The following is a 19,673-nucleotide window of genomic DNA, read 5'->3' as shown; positions in this document are numbered from 1 at the left end:
ATTAGCTCGCTAACGAATAATCTTAAAATCTCGAGAGAAAACGCTGTAACTAATACACATATACGTAGAGCGCAATTAGAGAAAATTTGAATTTCTCAATTCCGATAAAATATGTAAAAATGGCAAAAGTTAAAAAGACATAAAATATGCATAAACGTTTAAATCTTACACGTACGGTAGTAATTATTTTGTTAATAAAATCAATAATAAGCAAATAAATAAACAATGGTAGAATTATTTTGAAATTTAAAATGTCTATCATGTGACGCAATTCCGTTACATGTAAATCTGCCCCTGGTGATAATAGCTCGAACTAAAATGTTGATTGCTTTTAAGTTTACAAAATTGGTTACATTTTTTTGTAATTTTTTATTATAGAAAATTAAAATAAATCTATGAATTTTCTACGTTTGACATTAAAACGGATTAATTGAATCAATTTATAGAGATTAAACTCTATTCGTTTAATTTAATGACTTTTAAATAATAAACGCGCCATTGCTTATTTGGTATTTTAAATTAAGCAGCGCGCTGCCGTTAATAAAACATGAAGCGCTTTAGCGAATCGCTTAAAAAACCTCGCGTTTTAAATCAGTTACTAACGGATGCAACGTCACCGGCGTGTGACGTCACATCCTGCAGCTGTAACATCTTCGACAAAATGCTTGTTCTTTCGGCGTAATACGTGCAAATTGAATCGGTATCGGACGCCGGCGACGACACCTTCCGACGAATTTGTAATTCTCGCTCGGAACAATGGCGATAAAAAGAATAGGGAAGGTGAAACGAGAAGATTACAGTCACCATTAAAGCGATTTTCATCAGCGAATTGCGGCGCTTTTCCACAGAAACGTGTGATCTCTCGTTACCATAGAAACACACCCTCTATAAAAAAAAAGCATAACAGACGAGAGCGCACTTTGTCGGACGGAACTCGCCCGACCGGGATGAAAGCGAACGAAAGGTGGCGCTGCCGTTAACAGATAAGATTTTTAGGTTAAATAGTGTCGGACAAAGCGCGCATCCCTCTACAAATTATCTACAAAGTTAAAAAAATCGAGTATAAACTCGCGGAACGGAGCTCCTTTCCGGGACGACCTTCGTCTTTGTGGTGTGGCCGTCCTCTCCGCCGTTCGTCTCCCTCCCATTAGTACGCATGCTCCGTGGCGAATAGCCTTTGCGAACTGACGAAACTCGGTTGCTGTCGGCCAGCGTTGGTGTTAAGAAGGACCGAAAATAAGCGTTTTCGACTGACTATGGCAGATTCCAAATACAAGACTGCAATATTGGACGCTATCGACCAGTTGAGACAGCGCAAAGCACGTCCTGACCTGGAAAGGATATGTCACATGTTACAGCGTCGCCACGGTCTGAATTCATCAATCGTCCAGACCGAACTGGAAAAGTTAATCGATGCAGATATCGTGATCAAAGTTGACTATAAAGGCAACACTAGTTACAGGAACGCAGCGAAATGGACTAAAGGAAGAAATAAAGAAGCGGCGCTCAAGTCGGAAGCCAAGACTTGTCTTCTTTCCACCAAATACTGCACGTTACCTTATCAACAACAGCAGACGACGGTGTTACTAAAACAGCGCATTCGTGCTGGTCCGGGTCGGCCACCGAGGACGGCAATTTCGTCGTTGAAACAGGCGCAGAGTAAAAGAGGGAGGCCTCCCAGCAAGCGAAAGGTGGGTTGTCTTCTACCCAAATTCGAATTAAAAAAACGTGCGCCACATTGCCCACCCGACGTTTTTTTCCCCTCCATTCACTTGGCGCAGGTTCGCGCGTCGCCTTTTTTTTTTCTTTTTTTTTTGCGTTTGTCGGAACAACGGCACGGTGACGTCGATAACTCTCTCGGCATCCATTTCCGAATCTTAACGCCGCGGAAAAAGCGCGCTCTGCCCTTTTCCGACGATGTTAAGAACCGTCAATGTGACCATCGCCGTTGCCGTTTTCGGATGGATTTATTATTTTTTTTTCTCGTTGCCAACTTTATTAAAGGTCAATGGATGGAACGCGTGCCCAATCTCTCTATCTCGACCAATTGCTTTGATCGAAACAAAGGAAGCGGCCGTGGATTGCGCGTCTAGCTTCCGGTTGTCGATATTTGTCTGGTGGCGCCCCTTAATGAATAGAAAGTGAAACCGAGAATCGGCTTTGCTCCCGACATTTTAAACCGAGAACGGCAAAACACACCATTTCCGCTTCGTCCCGAACCTATGTAGCGTATAATGTACTTCTGGCGTCCTGTACAGGAAACGCTTCTGGGCTCGTAGCGATTATAATAAACTTTGAAACTCCGAAAAAATCTTCCGAAAATAATTGATTAAATGTCAATCCGTATTAAAGATAATCCCTCGACTGTTACATTTAACAGCGTCGGAAAACGAGCGGGACCGTAAAGCGCAGGGCGCCTTCCCTTTTGTGAACTTCTACCGCTCAAGGCCGGTCCAGCCGATGGCTATTCTTCCTCTCGCTTGATTCAAATACTAAAAATAGTACGGAAATATGATTTAAATCCCACTAAACGCTTTTTTTTTCCTCCCGTTTTCTCCTATTGGCCAATCGGGATAAGATGTCGATGCGCTTTTTAAACCGTTTAATTTCTGTAATAGATTACCGCTGTTTACTTTACTGTAATTACATTTCCGATACGAAAAAAAAAAAAAAAAATTCAAATTCAAATACGAGCCGCGTGAAGTCACTATTAAAATCTCGACGATGTAACACATCGTATTAAGCGGCTATCGCATAATTCGTTTCGAAAGAACGACTCGGAAAATAAAATTTAAAAGGATTTTCTGAAGTAAAAATCCGAGAAAAGTTAAAACCGATATATCAGAATAAATCGATCTTATTTAGAATTAAAAATTTCATGGAAATTAGCCGAATTTTTGTTATTTTTGCAATTAATTAAATATCTATAGTATAACTTTTAAGAAACTTGTGTTTATTTTATTATTTTTATCGGAATTTTCATTAAAGACGAATAATTTGCGCTCTGTCGAAAAAATCAATGTTGTATTACGCATTTATACTCCCGCCGCATGACGTCATTGCTATGGAGGGAAAATCGTCTGCGTACGTAATTTAGAAATTTAATTGATCAATCCAGAATTTTCTTAAATTGTTTTTAAGACAAATAATAATAAAAATATTATCGTGATATTTGAGGATTACTAAATACATTCTCGACACGTAAAGGTGCGAGTTTTTGTGATCACGTGACGACTTATTCGAAAATTTAAATTTGTAAGACAATCGTCGCGGACGGACGTTTTAATCGCTAATTAAATTATTTGTATCAGTATGGAAATATTTTAAGCTCAATTAGAGAAGTGGATTTTTTCCGATCAATGATTTTAAGCATAGGCCTATAAGTAATAGTTTATGCCCCGTTTATGTCCAATAATCGATACTGTTTAGTGAAAACGGATTTAGGACCATTTTCTGTTTGTGAACTTTCAGTTTTTCACCTAGTTTTTTCGAATAAAAATTAATAAGTTCGCTTACATATCGAATATGAATAATATTTCTCTTCCGCAATATCAATCTTTTTGATATTCCAATGAAATAAATTAAAATTTTCTAATACAACGTCACAGTTGGATTTCTAAATAGGGTTATGCTAAAACTTAATTTTCAATAAAAATATTGCGAGAAATTCCGTTAAAGTTTTTTTTTAATGTTAAATAGTTCAACATTGTGGGTGCAACCTAACACAAATTTTTCTTGAGAAAAATATTTCTATGCTAGCAATAATTAGTCTTTTTAATCCACAATTTATTGCATTTCTAGAAATCAGTTATAAATTAAACTAATTATTAAAATTTTTTGACATTTGTGTCTCATTGAAAATAAAACCGTTTGACTCCAGGCAATCAAATCTTTAGATGCGGCTTTATTTCGCATCAACTATATGGCATATTTAGAACGATATTTTAATTTTAGTGACCAAAGCTTAATTATTATCAATGATAACCAGTCTTAGAGTTGATATAAGATTTCTCTATTTGCAAATTATTATTATAATTTCTAAAATGCATGCTTTTACGCATCCCGCTCCAGGTATAATGAACTGCTATTTACTTTTTCATTTTCTTTTTAGATATTAAGGCATTTCCAAAGACTGTTTTTGATTTTTCCTTTAATTTTTAATATGTTATAAATTATATTCTCGCCTTATAAAGAATATTCGTTTTTGGTTAATAAGTAACTTTTAAAATTATATACAAAATGTCCTGTAAACCTTAAGTGATGATTTATATTAAATCCTATAATTTAGTTACACTTTTTCATTAAGAAAAATTCAGAAATCTCGATATAAATCATTTTAGATTTATTAATTTTACATCTTATTTATTTCTTCAGAAAAGGATTTAAATTTTTATTTTCTATTTCCCTGTTTTCATTTCTTAATGTATTCAAAGGAAAAAAAAAATTATTTTAATAGGATTATCAATCTTGGTATTTTTGATAGAAAATATAATTCGAAAATGTACGATACAAATCTTACGCAAAATAGTTAGAACGAACTTAAACGTTTTCTATGAATAATAAATGTTTAATGTTCAGGATGAGCTTGTTAATGTAAGCTTGAAGATTTGGCTTTATTATATATTACTTTCTATCCCCATAACTAACTTATAGTGACAATGTTCAGGAATTAAGTTCGTATCCATTTGCAATCCTCTGAAACTCAGAGCAATTATAAAATAGTTGATGAATTTTAATTAAAAAAAAAGTAAGAAAAATGATCGTAAAATAAAATAGGAGCATTTCCAGTAGGTTAATGGATTCTAAATATTTAACGTTTACTTTAAGTGTCACTGTTTCTAGCAAAGAATAATTAGCTTACAGTATTAATATAAAATTCTGGCTTCTCAAAAAATAAACTTATAAGTGTTTGTACAGTTTAAATTCTTATTGTAAAAATGCCTCTTTTTTTGCATCGGTTGCGTCTAAATTATTTAAGCAATATTTATATTTTTTCAGCTAATGTAAATGTAGTTAAACTTCGATATAGAGCCTTCAAAAATAGCACCAATGAATACTTGTAAACAGATTTTTCCCATAAATATTAGAGATTCGTTCAGTATCTGTGAAGTGCTAAATGCATGATTTTTGCATTGCAAACGACATTTTTATTATCGGATAACGCGGCTTTCAAACTCCTAAACTAAACTTGTGTGTCGCTCTTATATAATTCTTATTATTTAATGTACCGGTACTTCTGTTTAGCGCCACAGTCGTTTAGTGCCAGTTTCGGACGCAAACAAATGGTGGCGCTAAATCAAAGTTTGACTGTAGTTTAAAAAAAAATAATAATTTACGTCCGAAATATAAAAAGTTTAAAAGTTTTATATTTTTTTAAATGTATTAATGAATTATTAACATGCTCATTTTTAAATTAAAGCAAATAATATAAATTAATTTGAATTTGAGAAAAGCGATAAATACTAGTTTTCCATTGATTTATGGAGGATGATCTTTCTGCTCTTTCTGATACTGCCATCTATCGGTCGCAAAATAGACTAATTGGATGTTTTTTGAATTTTGTTTACTATATTAAAATTTTTATTTCAAAAAATACTTCGCAATAAAAGAATTAATATTTTAAAGTGGAAAATAAAATAAAATATACAATAAATAGAGAATGTGAAATCCTTTAATAGAATTGATAAAATTTTATTTTAAAGCGTTTGTTTACGGTATAAAGTTTTAAAATAATTTGAATATTTAATTGAATGATACATACACACACAAAAAAACCAGTTTTGCTTAATAAGCGTTACTTGACGTTAAATTATAATCTGTTTATACTAGTGACAGTATTTGATCTTGTAGGAGACAATTTTATATCCCATGGGAAGTCTTCTACATCACCATTCTGTAATTTTATTGAATTCTTTCACATCAGTATAATACTTAGAATAATTTTTCGCCAGTTATCTCGTAATGAATGTTTTAGATAATTAAGTGAAGTCTTATAATTGTGATTTAAAAGTTTTCGGTATAAATTACAAAGATATCGATACAAATATACAATTGTTAGAAATTACAGATACAAAGATACAAACGTTACAAATTAATACTATCTGAATTAGAATTATATAATTTTCTGGCTACTTATTCAATTTTTTAAATTATTTTTACGAAAATAAAAAATAAATCACGTAAATAACAGCTTTAGGTAAATATCCGAGGAATGTAAATTGTAATTTTCACAGTAATAGAATTTAAATGTACCAACAGTATCCATTATAAGTGCCGTTTTATAAACATTTCAAATAAAAACAAGAACTTTGAAGTTCTTATATGAAATTTTTTTTAAGTTGGATTTTCATATAATTTCTATAAAAAAGTTGTAATATCATAACTTTAAGTTAAAATTGACACAGAAGACTAATTTGTATTAAAGAAATCAAATTATATCTACAGTCTTCAATGGCTTTCGCTCATCGTTCATAAAAAGTTGTGAAAATATTTTTTAATATCGTATATTTTGTTGAAATTAAAAGTTCAGTTTAATATTTTGAGGGCTAAACCAATGCTTTTATTAGTGTATTAAGTAATTTTTAAGACAAAAGACCATTGCTGTGTTCCGCGTATCCAACGATTATCGCAGAGATTCGGTGATGGGCATGAGTAGAAATTCTATTAAAATATTCGGATGTGTAACAGTCGCACTATTATATTGTAATGAAATAAAAGATAGAAACGCACATTTTGTGTGGCATTTGCCCATAAATAACGTAAAGTATTACAAAAAAAAAAAAAAAAAAATCATTTTCTGAAAGGAAAAATTAAAATTAGATACTAGAATAAGCTTATCTCACTTAGAGCGCAAGTTTACTGAATGGTAATCATGGTAAAAGTTTAAATAATTAGCTAAACATCATTAATGATTGATGACATTTAGATTACGGATATAATAACAAAACCGTATCCATTATAATTCTTTATCATTTCTGTTTATAAACTTTTATAAACTTCTACATTTGTTTATATTAGAAATCGATCTTGATTAGTGGAAACGAAAAAGATGGTATTTATGAGCTAGGTAGTAAATTTGATAATGGAGAATTTTTTCAAGTTAGTTTTATATATAAACAAACTATCAATTTGTAGTTTTTCTATGAAAAATACAAAATAGATAGAGCATAACTGACTTCACTACAAAAATTATATAACTTAATTACTGAGTCATTGAATATTTGTTTTTGTATCTAACAGTTTCATTCAATGTTATCCAATTATATATCCATGTTATTCACTGCATTGCTATCAGGGCGTGTTTTTTACACAATGACATTAATTGGTGGTGTACTTATTAATAAGTCCCTTATGTTCTCCCATTAACTGCCTATTTTATCGTAACAATACACAATCATGCGGATTTAATCTTTCAGTAGAATGAAGCCAATTCCCCTACTACTGCCGACGAATAGCCGGATGAATGGCATTTTACGTGCCATCGAAGATTTTAGTCCAAATTACGACAATAATTTTTGAAATTATCCACAGAATCATCCAAGATACATTTGTTTCCTGTATTCTATGGTATGATATAAAAGATAAGTTGTAGATTTGATTCTCTTACCACATCTACATTTTAAAAAAGAAAAAGATAAGATCACTTAATTTAGCAGCGTTCTAATCATTATTTTGCTTAAATTGAATTATTTCTATTGTATTGAATTATATAATATTTAAAATATTCGTATTGAGGATTTATAAGAGCATAAAATATTAGATAGTTATATTATGTCCAAAGATTATTTAATTTTAATATAAATAACTTCGTGCATGAATGTCGCTATATTTATTTTATTAACGTTAAAAAATGTAGCGTTTAATTTTTAAGGATAAACTGTTTAAAAGATTTCTTATGTTTGTATTTGTTCACAATGGATAGTGTGGCCGGCTTTTTGTTTGCATTACGACAGAAGAAAAGATAACGAAGCTATGGTCCAAATTATTCGTAAAAAAAAAAAAAAAAAACGAAAGTTTTAATACTAATGCCGGTCGGTTAGATGCAATAAATGATCTTCCTATCATAATAAATGCCATTACGCCCATTCTAATTTTTCACTAATTCTGTGGTTCTATTCAATGAGAAACGTCGTCCCCGTATGTTTTATCTGTTTGCCATTGTTGGTCAGATTTGCTCGTAATAAGCAAAATTGAATTTGTCATACAGCCAATTATGAATTGGAAGTTTTGCATAAAGTCAATCCAATCCACTTCAGTCCAATTGAATAGCTTACGAAGATTAAATGATTACGTTTTTGCGACAATCTAATTTGCTAAAATATAAACAAAGTATAATTATTATAAATTTTTCATTAACTCTTCTTATGAAAAAATCACCAGAAGGAACAAAGGCTGAACGATCCAGACAGGAAATCGAATCCTGGATCATCCATCTGATGGATATACCTGGTAAGTTACTTCTACTTACGTGTAGCACGTAAGACTGTTTCGAATAATTCTTGCACCTGAGGCAAGCCCGAAAACAGCGCTAATATAATTTTATTTCTTATAAACCGCAATGCTTATTTAGTATCCCTTTCAATTTGGCGCCTGAATCGGTTGTCTTTTCCGCCTCATCCATACGTTTGGCCCTGTAGTTTATGTTGTTACAGTGAAAGCGGACAGTAAGCGAATCTCTACTACAGCGTACACAAGATCTCAATTTTCGGCTTGCCCCGAAAATTTATCGCTAAACGATAAATAAAACTTATTTTAATTACGCATGATTTCATCTTCCCATCCTTAAAGGTTGTATATATATCCTTTAAGGCTAAATAACTTAAAAATGTTTTTTTTTTTTTTGGGTCGTCTATTTTGATCTCGATAAATATTCGTTATAAAAGATGCGTTTTTACTTCCAGAGGCGTAACAAGAATATCAGTAAAAAATTATTTTCGTATTAAAGAACTTACGAAATCGACAAAAGAAAATTGCATTGTTTAAAACGTTGAAGTATTTAAGTAGTTATCTTCATAGAAAAGTTGGTTAATGTTACCCCTGGTGCCAATATGGCGGCTCGTCTCTGATTCCAGCAAAGAAACAGTGGAACGCACGTTCTAACCTAACCTAACCTATTCGAATAAATTACCATAATTATTAGCAACCAAATTATTAGAATAGGTTAGAACGTGCGTTCCACTGTTTCTTTGCTGGAATCAGAGACGAGCCGCCATCTTGGCACCAAGGGTAACATTAACCGAAAAGGTTTCATTTTTAAATATGAATCGTGGATTCATTTCTTATCCTTTGTGTTAGCTAACTGTAATGTGGATCATATTCCTTTAATATGAAAAACAGGATTTTTCGTAAAGTCCGTCAAGCGCTATAGTATTTGGCAAAGCAAACCAGTATTGATGCCACAATGGTTAAAATAATAAATTTCGGATTTTAAATAATATAATGTTTGAGTTTAACAAGTATATTATAAATTCGTAATATATGAAAAAAAATAGTGAACATTAGTTTACAGTATTGTAATTACATTAATTAATTGATTTTTATAATAGTGTCATCCTTTACTTCAAATGAGCTATTTTAAAAATCATTTATATGAAATCGTTTATTTTCATTTATAATATTTGCTATGTCTCTTCTGTTCTACCTTGTATTTAAAAATATATATTGCAATGTAAGTAATATAACATTTAAGTGTTTTAATACGAATCAATCTCTCTCAATTTTCAACTTTTAGATATGATGCTGGATATATTAATAAAATCCAAAGTTGAAGTTTTATATGCAAGATAAATTCTTTCTAAAATGGATATGTAGAATTGCACTTGTACATGTGAATGTCTATCTTCTACAAGCAGATTAAATTTCAAAACTCTGTAAATTCCAAATTTTCATCAAGATTTTTTACAGTAATGGCAAATTTAAATGATATACACCATTATGGATACATCAAATATCCTATTGACATGTGCCTATAAAGTGCCTAATTTCATAATGTGAAATAGAAAAAAAACCTGAATTAAATACTTGGCATATGATTTTAGTGTTCAAAAATGGTAGCTTTAGTTAGTATCATTTCAAAAAAATTGCTTTGTTTGGTCCCATATGTGCATCAAATTTTATCTTTCTTTACTACAAGATAAGTCTGAGATTAAATTCCCAAAACCATTTCTGAAAAACAACAATTTCTTAAAATTTTTATAGTCTCAACAATATTGTCGTACAGCTGTTTGTCAAATACATATGGTATTTCTTTTCCAATTCAATTTTCAATCACTTTATTAAAATATAAAATTAATTATTAATGATAACATGTTATTTCATAAATTCCTAATTAAGGTAATGTTTATAATAATATATGATTAAATATAATGTAACTTTTTATAAGAAGTTTTAACTATTAAATAACTTTGTTGCCCAAGTTTCTTCAGATCATAAAAATTGTTTCTATTGAATAATTTGAAGTAAGATACAATAGAGAATTAACACAAACAAGCTTCAATATGTTTTCTTCTGTTTAATAATTATCTGACTCAGCTGATTCCAATTCAGATAAGCATAGAATATAGTGTCAAACAAAGCAGTTGATGATAAAATTTCCATTAAATCAAAATGACAAATATGAAGATGAATGGTTAGAATATTAAGGTAGGTAATGGATAACAATTAAGTTGTGCATTGACAACTGATTAAGAATGAATAGTAGTAAAGATAGTAGAAGTTTTGGAACTTCAATGGATGGGTTGCTTATAAGATGCTGTAGAAGATATGCTTCTACAGATTTTGTAAGCAGCATGTAATTTAGAATAATTAACTAGTAGGAAGGCTGATTGATTGATTGGCTATATTGAAGAAAAGATTTATAAGTACAGCTTGAATACTAGACACTAAATGAAAAGAGAGAGGGGGAAAAACATTGGCAATTAGGCTAATATAGGATTCATTGGATAAGTTGATGTAGGGAAAAAATTTATAGATGATGTATATTCCAAAACTGTCTTTCAGAGTTAAGAGATTTTAAACACAAGAAAAATAAAATAAATTTTTTTCAAGTACTTTTGATACATTAAAATTATCATCTTCAGACATTTACAATAGAAAAATGAAATAAAAACATTTAACATTTAAATATTCTTATTATTTTTAAATATGTTGTACTAATTACATAAAAATTATTAAGAAAGTTAATATTTTTGATTAAAAAAATATCCAGTAAACACCTGAAAATAATAATTGTAATGTTATTAAAAGTACTTAAGAAAAATATACCATTTATTTAATAAATTAATGCCATTTTTCTTTTGTTTATAAACAAAAGACAGTTTAGAAATAATGTCAGTTAATAATTTTGTATGTTTTTATTTTTTAACGAGTACCATATTTTACGGACTATAAGACGCACTTTTTTTCTTCGAAAAATTGCATCCAAAATTCAGGTGCATCTTATAGGTATTTTTTTAAAAAACTGCTTAAAAATTAAGGTGCGTCTTATAGTCCATAGCGTCTTATAGTCCGTAAAATACGGTATATGTTATAATAGTCTTCAAAGTCATTTAGAATAGATATTTTAAATGAATCATTCTACATTGCAAGATGCCAGTGAACCTTTCTGTCAGAATAGTTAAGATTTCCAATGGGAATGGGCTAGGCAGCCTATCAATCCATCTTAAGTTTACATCAAAGACATTGTAATTGATGACAGAAAAAAGAAAGAAGCATAAGATTGAAATAAAAATGTAACAGGACAATGGCAATTGTATAATAATGGAGTATGAATTAATAAAAATCCAGGATGGTAAATATTAAAATCCGTTAATTTAGAAAACCATTCAAATATAAAAGTGTCTTCATATCTCATCCACTTCTACATTCCTCAGAAACTAGAGTTGCCAACTGTCAAAATTTCAATTTTTTAAAGACTGTTTGAAAAATGAAAACTGTTCAGAAATTTCCTGAAAAATGAATCAGGAGCTATGTTTTTTATGTTTTTAGCTTGTCCCTTTTCCTCATGAAAAGTTGATATTCCTTATTGTAATGTGAATTATTCCCAGTAGTTTGCATTTTTTTTTTGTCTCATCTGCTCTATGAACACTAAGAGAGCCTGTTTTCATCATTCCCATTATGAATTCAGCCATGCCCACAATGGGAATGACAGAGTGGTGAAGAATGTGCCTGATGTATCTGAAACAGACAACCCATGAAAAATTCCTGAAGTTGCTTGCCTGGATTTGATCCTGCGTCCCAGAACACTAGGCTGATACTTTAACTGCCTCAGCCATCTGAATGTCTCAACAGCAACATCGTCATCATCATCATCAAGGAAGAAAAAGAATGTTCCCAAGTTTGTTTGTATTGATAGGTTTTCTTTTGAGTTGTCACTTTTGAAGTTGGTTATTTTTGCACTGTGTTCAAAATTTGTTACTCTGAAAGTTGGCAACCCTATCATGTGGCAGAATCATTCTTTATTTTGAAATTCTCCTCTGCCTCAAATCTCGTTAAAAACAGGCTCCTCTAGTGGTTACGTAGTGTGAAAATATATAATTGATAAAAATCCAAGACTATAAATGTTAAAATTCACAAATTGAAATTGAGTATGATTTTAAATATGTATGTATTACAGACAAATTTGGGAAATCTAGCTCAGTAGTTTTTAATGAATGTTCCATGGAATACAGGTGTTCTGCAAACCTGCCTCAAGTGTTCCACAAAAAAACAATTTTAAAGCTTTTATTACACTATTTGGATCAGAAGCAAATTTAATACTTCATCAAAAATTTTATAAATCTTTGATAGTGAAGATTTAGAGCAACTTAAGAAAAGCTGCTTAGAACAAGTGCTACTAATTAAATAAAAATCAGATAGAAAATTTTAAAAAAGAGACTTATTCTGTTTGTGTATGCAATCTGAATGAATCACATACAATATTATTTTCATCATGTGCAATGAGGGTTCATAATTATGCTCTGAGCATTGGAAAGCCCTCTAAAGGAATTAGTGGTTTATATTTTCTTGTCTTTTGCAAAAGACAACAAAATATTGCAGAGGAACATTAACAATCACACAGAAGCCAGAAAAGAGTAGCAGAAAAAAGGGTTAAAATTACTGCAAAAAAACTAAAGCCTGTTGAAGTTAGGGACTTTATTTTATTGAACATTCCAAAAGTTAGACTGTTAGACTGCCAAAATATAATAGGAAAAATTCTTTGACACAAAAAATAGTATTTATTAAATTGCAACAACAAATAGCATAATTAAGACCTGGTTCAATAGAAGTGACTTACAGATTTCTGATATGCAAATTCTTGAAGACACCATAGAAAAATATGTATCTCGAGGTGAAGCTATGACAATAGAATCAAGGTTTGGAGTACCAGGATTTACCAGTTGCAAGTGTATAATGTCAAAAAAAAAGAAAAATTGTCAAACAAAAAGTGAACATGTAAGAAGGTAAACCAACTGTGCATATCAAAATGTCACAGCAATTTATTGTATGCCAGTAGTACACTCAGGATTTTCTTTGGGGGTTAAACAGATAAAAAAAAGTTTTTAATGCAAATTCAATAAAATTGCCACCATATGTGACTGCTAATTCATAAGTAGTATAGAAGTAAAAGACACCGAGAATATATAAAAAATTAAAATGAATTTTAATTAGGAAAAGTGTTTTGGAAAATTTTCTACTGTTTGTTTTCCATTTTCCTTTGGAGGTCGGGGCTCTTGGCCTCCACTGTCATATGCAATAGATAAATGGAACATTTGTGTTTCAAGTGAAAATTTAAGTCAATATTTTTCATTTCTCCTAATTATCATACCATTTTTTTCAACAACTAACTTTGAACAAAAAAAGTCTTCTAGCAATTAATATCATTTTCATAAAAATTCAGTATTATTAATTTTCAAATAATACTATGACTTTATAGCAGGGGTCGTAAACTGGAGGCCTGCAGGCCTGATATGGCCCATTAAGGTTTCCTATCTGGCCCACGGCCTTGGTGATTTCTTTTCTAAAAATCAGTGTTTCTAACATCTTGCAGAAATTAAACAGAAACAAGTCAAACTTGTAACTGTTTACATAAGTTGTGAAGGCCTAACAACAAAAGAACCTTTGTTAGAGCCTTTTTTTTAGTTTATAGTATGTTTTGGTTTACTGAATAATAATAATAAATACAGCTTATGTCTAATATATTTGTATTTGAATGTCCTTTGCTGCATTTGAATCTGAGACACCTGCTCTATAGTATTCATTGCTGTAACACAGTTATGCTACAAATTAATCATTATTTTCTAACTGAAATTATTATTGATTATTAATTTATATTATTCATTTTTGTATCACTGTTATGCTGAATTACATTAATTTTTTTAAGGTTCTTTACAATAATAATCTTTCTTAAAAATGAAAAAATTGTCTCTGAATTATGTCCATAATAATCTTCCTTAGAAATCTGTCATCAGTTTGTCTAATAAGCCTTCCATGTCTTTGGTGTATTACAATAAGTCTGGATGAAATTAGGTGGACTGAGTATACAGAAGAATTTTGTTTTAACAGATTGCTCGGGCCACTGAAAATCATCCATTGTTCTGAGAATCTGTTATATCACAAACAACAGATTCCTGGAAAATATCTATTGTTCAAAAAAATTTCAGTTTTTTTAACCTCTATACAAGAAATACCAGTACCTGAAATTATTCAGTCTCTTTAGATCCTATTCTTTATCCTATAGAAACACTGTCTGTGTGTACAACAAAGCTGATGAAAACTGTATATATGGCGAGCATAAAAGGAGGCAAATTAAATATGCTCATTAGCACTTTGCTTGACTTCACGATTTGTTAAAAAACTCATCCATCTTGGTTTCTTTCTATGCCACTTTTCTATCTATTGAATACAATACAGTGGGTGATTGGTTAATAAACATAATCCGTTCCAAGACTTTGTTCACTATCCGAATTGTTTAACTGATTTTCGATTTACCATAGGTTTTTATGGGAATTTGATTAATTCATTCTGGAGACCACCAAAAGTAAAAAAATATATACTTTCTTACTACATTTATTTATATGTAATAGTAAAAATACATGTACACACAGTCTTGCATTTTTACTAGTCATGTTTTTCCGTTTGTGGGGGTTAAATAATCTGTCCAGTGTCGATTGCTTTTCTCTCTTATTCAGGATTTTTCAGAATTAATTAATAGCATTGTAATTGCAGAGATCCCTAAGCCTATTAACTTCAACCTGGTTTGGATGCCATTCTAAAACGTTGTTCTGACATATTCCCACTTCTTCAAAAGATGTTTAATAGTAGATATTGGCATTAATTCTCTTTTTCAGAAGAAAACATATCTCGTTGAGTTTCTTGGTGTTCTTCATTGAAGAGTTCTTGGTGTTCTTCTGTCATCAGATCAGTTTCAGGTTTAGTTATGAGCTCTTCAATGTTCTTTATTTCTCAGATGTAATTTTTGTTACTTCTTTAGCTGCTTGAATCATCTTGATTATACTATATTTTTCTTAGATAAGATTGAACTGTGGCCTACTGTAAACTTGTTCAAGCCATACTGCCCAGCAACATCAGACATCTTCTGCACACACTATACCTTTGGTATTATATTCTCATCTTTCAGAAATAAAAACCCATGTAATACTTAATGAGCGCCTGCCTGACAGTCTCACGAATACTATAAAAAAAATTGTTTCTGTCAGAAAAATAAAAGGCTGGAATTACAAGGGAGAGTTTCAAAATTTGGAGGAATACTATCTGATCAGTATATACCAAGTTGAGTGTTGATGTTGACATCTCTTGTGCTCCGAAAAGTTTTGATTTGTTGCCTGAAGACAAGGGAAGACCAATCAGTATTCATTATTACATTGCTTCTTCTTGTGTTTGTTCTGTGAGATGTTCATTGTCCAAACATAACAAACACTTTTGAAAAAGATTTTTATCTGATTTGTTCGTTAACCAATCACCCACTGTACCACTTGATATTAGCAGTCATCTGTTTCAGCATAAATGAATAGGCTGTACATTCACTGTACAGCATAAACGAATGCTATACAGTGAATGTACAGCATTTGTTATTCCGAGGATCTGCTATTCCAAGGATCCACTGAAAGGAGGTAAAATTACATTGATTTGGTGGGATCTGGAAAGAAATCTGTTATTTCGAGAAATCCATTGTTTCATGATCTGTTAAAATGAGATTCTACTGTAATTTCTTAATTGCTTAAAACCATATGGGCCAATTGGAAAATGCCTGAGAAATGTCAGGCAGAATACCATATGCACATAATTTTTCAATTTGCCAGATTCATTGTAAAATGACACCACCCTTTATGCAAATGAGCCAGATTTTCTAATTTATCTATGACATATGCATCACAATCCAAGCAGAATCAGAGCACAGATAGAAAAAGTCTTTACTAAATTGTTTAGCTTGTTACAATAATTAAAGGACCAAACAGATAATTTACTGGACTATTTCCTAAAGAAGACTACAAATCATTAGAGTATCTAAAGGGACATTAAAATTATACATTCTCTTGCATCATTTCCTATCAATAATCATGGCATAGAGGGTGAAATAAAATAGGAAAAGTTAAAAATATGAGTTAACAGTGTCATATATCTTGTGATCAATGTTCCCTCTAATTTTTTTTGTAGATGAGCAGAACATACACTTCTCTGAGCAAAAAACATTTTTGCTGAGCAGATTCCAAGCAAAAAGTTTTTCTGAGCATATATATATAAAATCTTTCCTATAAAAATTAAAATAATAATAAAGTAGAGATTAAAATTCATTTTACAACATACTTCCATACAAAATGTTATCTTTTGTCAATGATTTAATGTATTTAATCGAAATATACGTAGCAATAATCATGTTGCAGACAGAGTGAGAAATAAGTAAACAACAGTTCAAATCAGTGTGCATGTTCTCCTGCGCGGCACATAAATTCTCGTGCACGGCAACAATTTGAGCAGTGTGCAGCTGCGCAGCTTAGAGGGAACATTGCTTGTGATGCATATATTTCTTTTCTTTTTTCTTATAGAAATTGTGTGACATTTTATAAGTAGAGTAATTAAAATTAACAAGTAGAAATTAGCATTTAATTATCTGCAAAATCAGCTGTTACAGTTGAGCATCTTTAATCTGGCACAATTGGAATGTGAGATATTTTGAATTAGATTTTTTCTAGACAATTGGTGTTGTGCAATAAACATTTTTTTAATTCAATGATTTAGTAGTATTTTCATCACATTTTAACAACTAATTTTATTACTTTTTATTCAATTATTGATTTATTCTACAAAAGTAAAAGAAATAGTGTTAAATATTACATTAGAAATTTGCAAACAAAATTTGACATAAGCATCACAAATACCAAACTTTAAGTGATATGAACTTATAAAAACACACATAAATTTAATGAATATGAAATAAAATGGAAAAATCCACTTCATTAGTTTGAATCATAAGTTTGTACAAATTTTATAGATTTTTCAAAATTGTAATTTTCACAAATAGTGCTGGAATCAGGTGGTGGGTGAAATGAGTAAATTTGCAAGAGATAAAAGTATGTCCAAAGAGGCATAAATGGATTATGTATAAGAATGTTGTGATTCCTATGATCATGTATGGTAATCAAACTTAGGTATGGCAGAAGAATCACAGGAGTTGCATTACTGCATGTGAGATGAGGTATTTGAGAGGAATGTGTGGCATAACAAGAAGAGAGACTGTGAGAAATGAACAAGTGTTGGAATGTGAAGTAAAAGAGGATGTAGTAGAAAAAGTAGGAAAATAGGCCTTACAATGGTTCAGCCATTGTAAGGCCTATTGAAAGGATAAAAGGGGAATGAAAGGAGAAGAACTGTGGAAGAGATTACATGGGAAAAGTATCCACCTTTCCCAGAGAAGTGCAGTAGGGGAAGGCTGAAAAAGTCTTGATTGGAACAAATGGATGAGTATCTGAAATTACATACAGTGTTGAATCAGAATGTGAGAAAATGTGCTAAAAGAGGCATGAGTGTGTCTGAAGCAAAAGTGATATGTCTGGACAGGAAGGTGTGGAAAGTTGCTGAATGGATAGTTTGTAAGATTGTAGTCTCCTTTTGCCTGCTGCTCACCCTTTTTGGATTGAGTGTGAGGATATACATGTATGTATATACAAATAATGTTGGATTATTGGTGTTCCTAGATTAAAAATGTCTGGACTGTAGATGTTCAACTGTTTTTGTATAAATAAAATCTTTATAATAAATTGCTTTATAACAAAACATAAAATTCACTACGATCTTAAAAATATAAGATTATGCTGTTTAAAGAAAAATAAAATAGAAAAAATAAGGAGAATTGGTGAAATATTGTTATCAATGAGTGATAAACACAGATGGAAAAATATATTACCAGTATCACATAATAGAGGTACAGATGATTAATAACTTACTCAAATAGAAAATATGGAAGTAGAGAATAGTCCCAAAATATAGAATTAAATAAAGAAAAAACTAAGTTTAGGAAATGGCTTGCTTAAATTCTTTGTATTCTAACAGTGTACAATGTTTTTCTGATTTTTCTTTTCACTTTAATAAACTTTCTTTTTAGTTTCTTATTAAAATTCAAGTCACTACAATATGATCTAACTCTATATTCATTTCTATGGGAAAATTATATTATCAACTTATAACAATCACTATGGCAAAAGATTTGGGAACTGCTCTTTGAGCAATAAGAGAATTTAATGACTTGATCCTTAAGCAGGGTAATAAAGCAAAGTTTATACAAAAATGTATCAGATCTGGTTTCTAGATATTGCAGTTATTTGTCACTATTTATATATATTATATATGTTGTCGTAAATGATTGTACTCCGTTGTCCGATATGTTGTCGTAAATGATTGCAAACAAAATTTGACATAAGCATCACAAATACCAAACTTTAAGTGATATGAACTTATAAAAACACACATAAATTTAATGAATATGAAATGAAATGGAAAAATCCACTTCATTAGTTTGAATCATAAGTTTGTACAAATTTTATAGATTTTTCAAAATTGTAATTTTCACAAATAGTGCTGGAATCAGGTGGTGGGTGAAATGAGTAAATTTGCAAGAGATAAAAGTATCGGGTTTTACTGTAAAATTATTTTGCTGATGAGTATCGTATCTTGTAAGGTGTCTGTACCAGTCGGTAATTGGTCTGTTACTGTTCACATGTGATTAGCACGTGGTCTGGGTTGCGGGGTGTATAAACTGTATAAATGTAAGGGACACCACATGAGAGTACCTTTTCTCTTGCCTTTGCCGGCACCTGAGGAAGTCTTGTAGTTTTGCCAATGAAGAATAGGAGAGAAAAAAAAAAGGAACTCCCATTCCGTGTTCTGGAGTGTAGGTAAGGCTTAACGGATTAGACGAAGAAGGGAATCCAACTGCATCGTTATGAGGACAGTATTAAGTGTAACAGTAGTGTTGAATCTGGAAGAGTATTAAGGATTATAATCGGTGGGCATGATCATTTCCCCGGTTGACGTTAGATACATTTATCAAAACCAAATTAAGGGGTACAACCAGAAGGTTCAACAAGGTTATGTGGAAACGAGTTGTGTACCATGTGGTGAAGAGGAAGCCCATAGGAATCAGCTATTGTCAGCCTTGTAATTGATTGTATTAGTCCTAA

The 19,673-nt window shown here is 31.0% G+C and overlaps 1 protein-coding gene across 1 annotated transcript in view; it reads left to right on the top strand.

Annotated features, from left to right (window-relative positions):
- Window positions 1-826: 826 nt before the first annotated feature.
- LOC136982665 (sterile alpha motif domain-containing protein 1-like) overlaps window positions 827-19,673 on the top strand; it is a 55,175-nt gene continuing 36,328 nt past the window's right edge. The window contains exon 1 of the mRNA XM_067279228.1: window positions 827-1,691. Within this exon, the coding sequence (XP_067135329.1) occupies window positions 1,257-1,691 (435 nt within the window). The 5' untranslated portion in view covers window positions 827-1,256. The remainder of the gene's footprint in view (window positions 1,692-19,673) is intronic.

The sequence above is a fragment of the Centruroides vittatus genome, unplaced genomic scaffold (assembly GCF_030686945.1).
Source record: "Centruroides vittatus isolate TY-2023 unplaced genomic scaffold, ASM3068694v2 contig_862, whole genome shotgun sequence".
NCBI lineage: Eukaryota > Metazoa > Arthropoda > Arachnida > Scorpiones > Buthidae > Centruroides > Centruroides vittatus.
The sequence above is the reverse complement of the archived record's forward strand: the minus strand, read 5'-3'. Positions and strand labels throughout refer to the sequence as shown.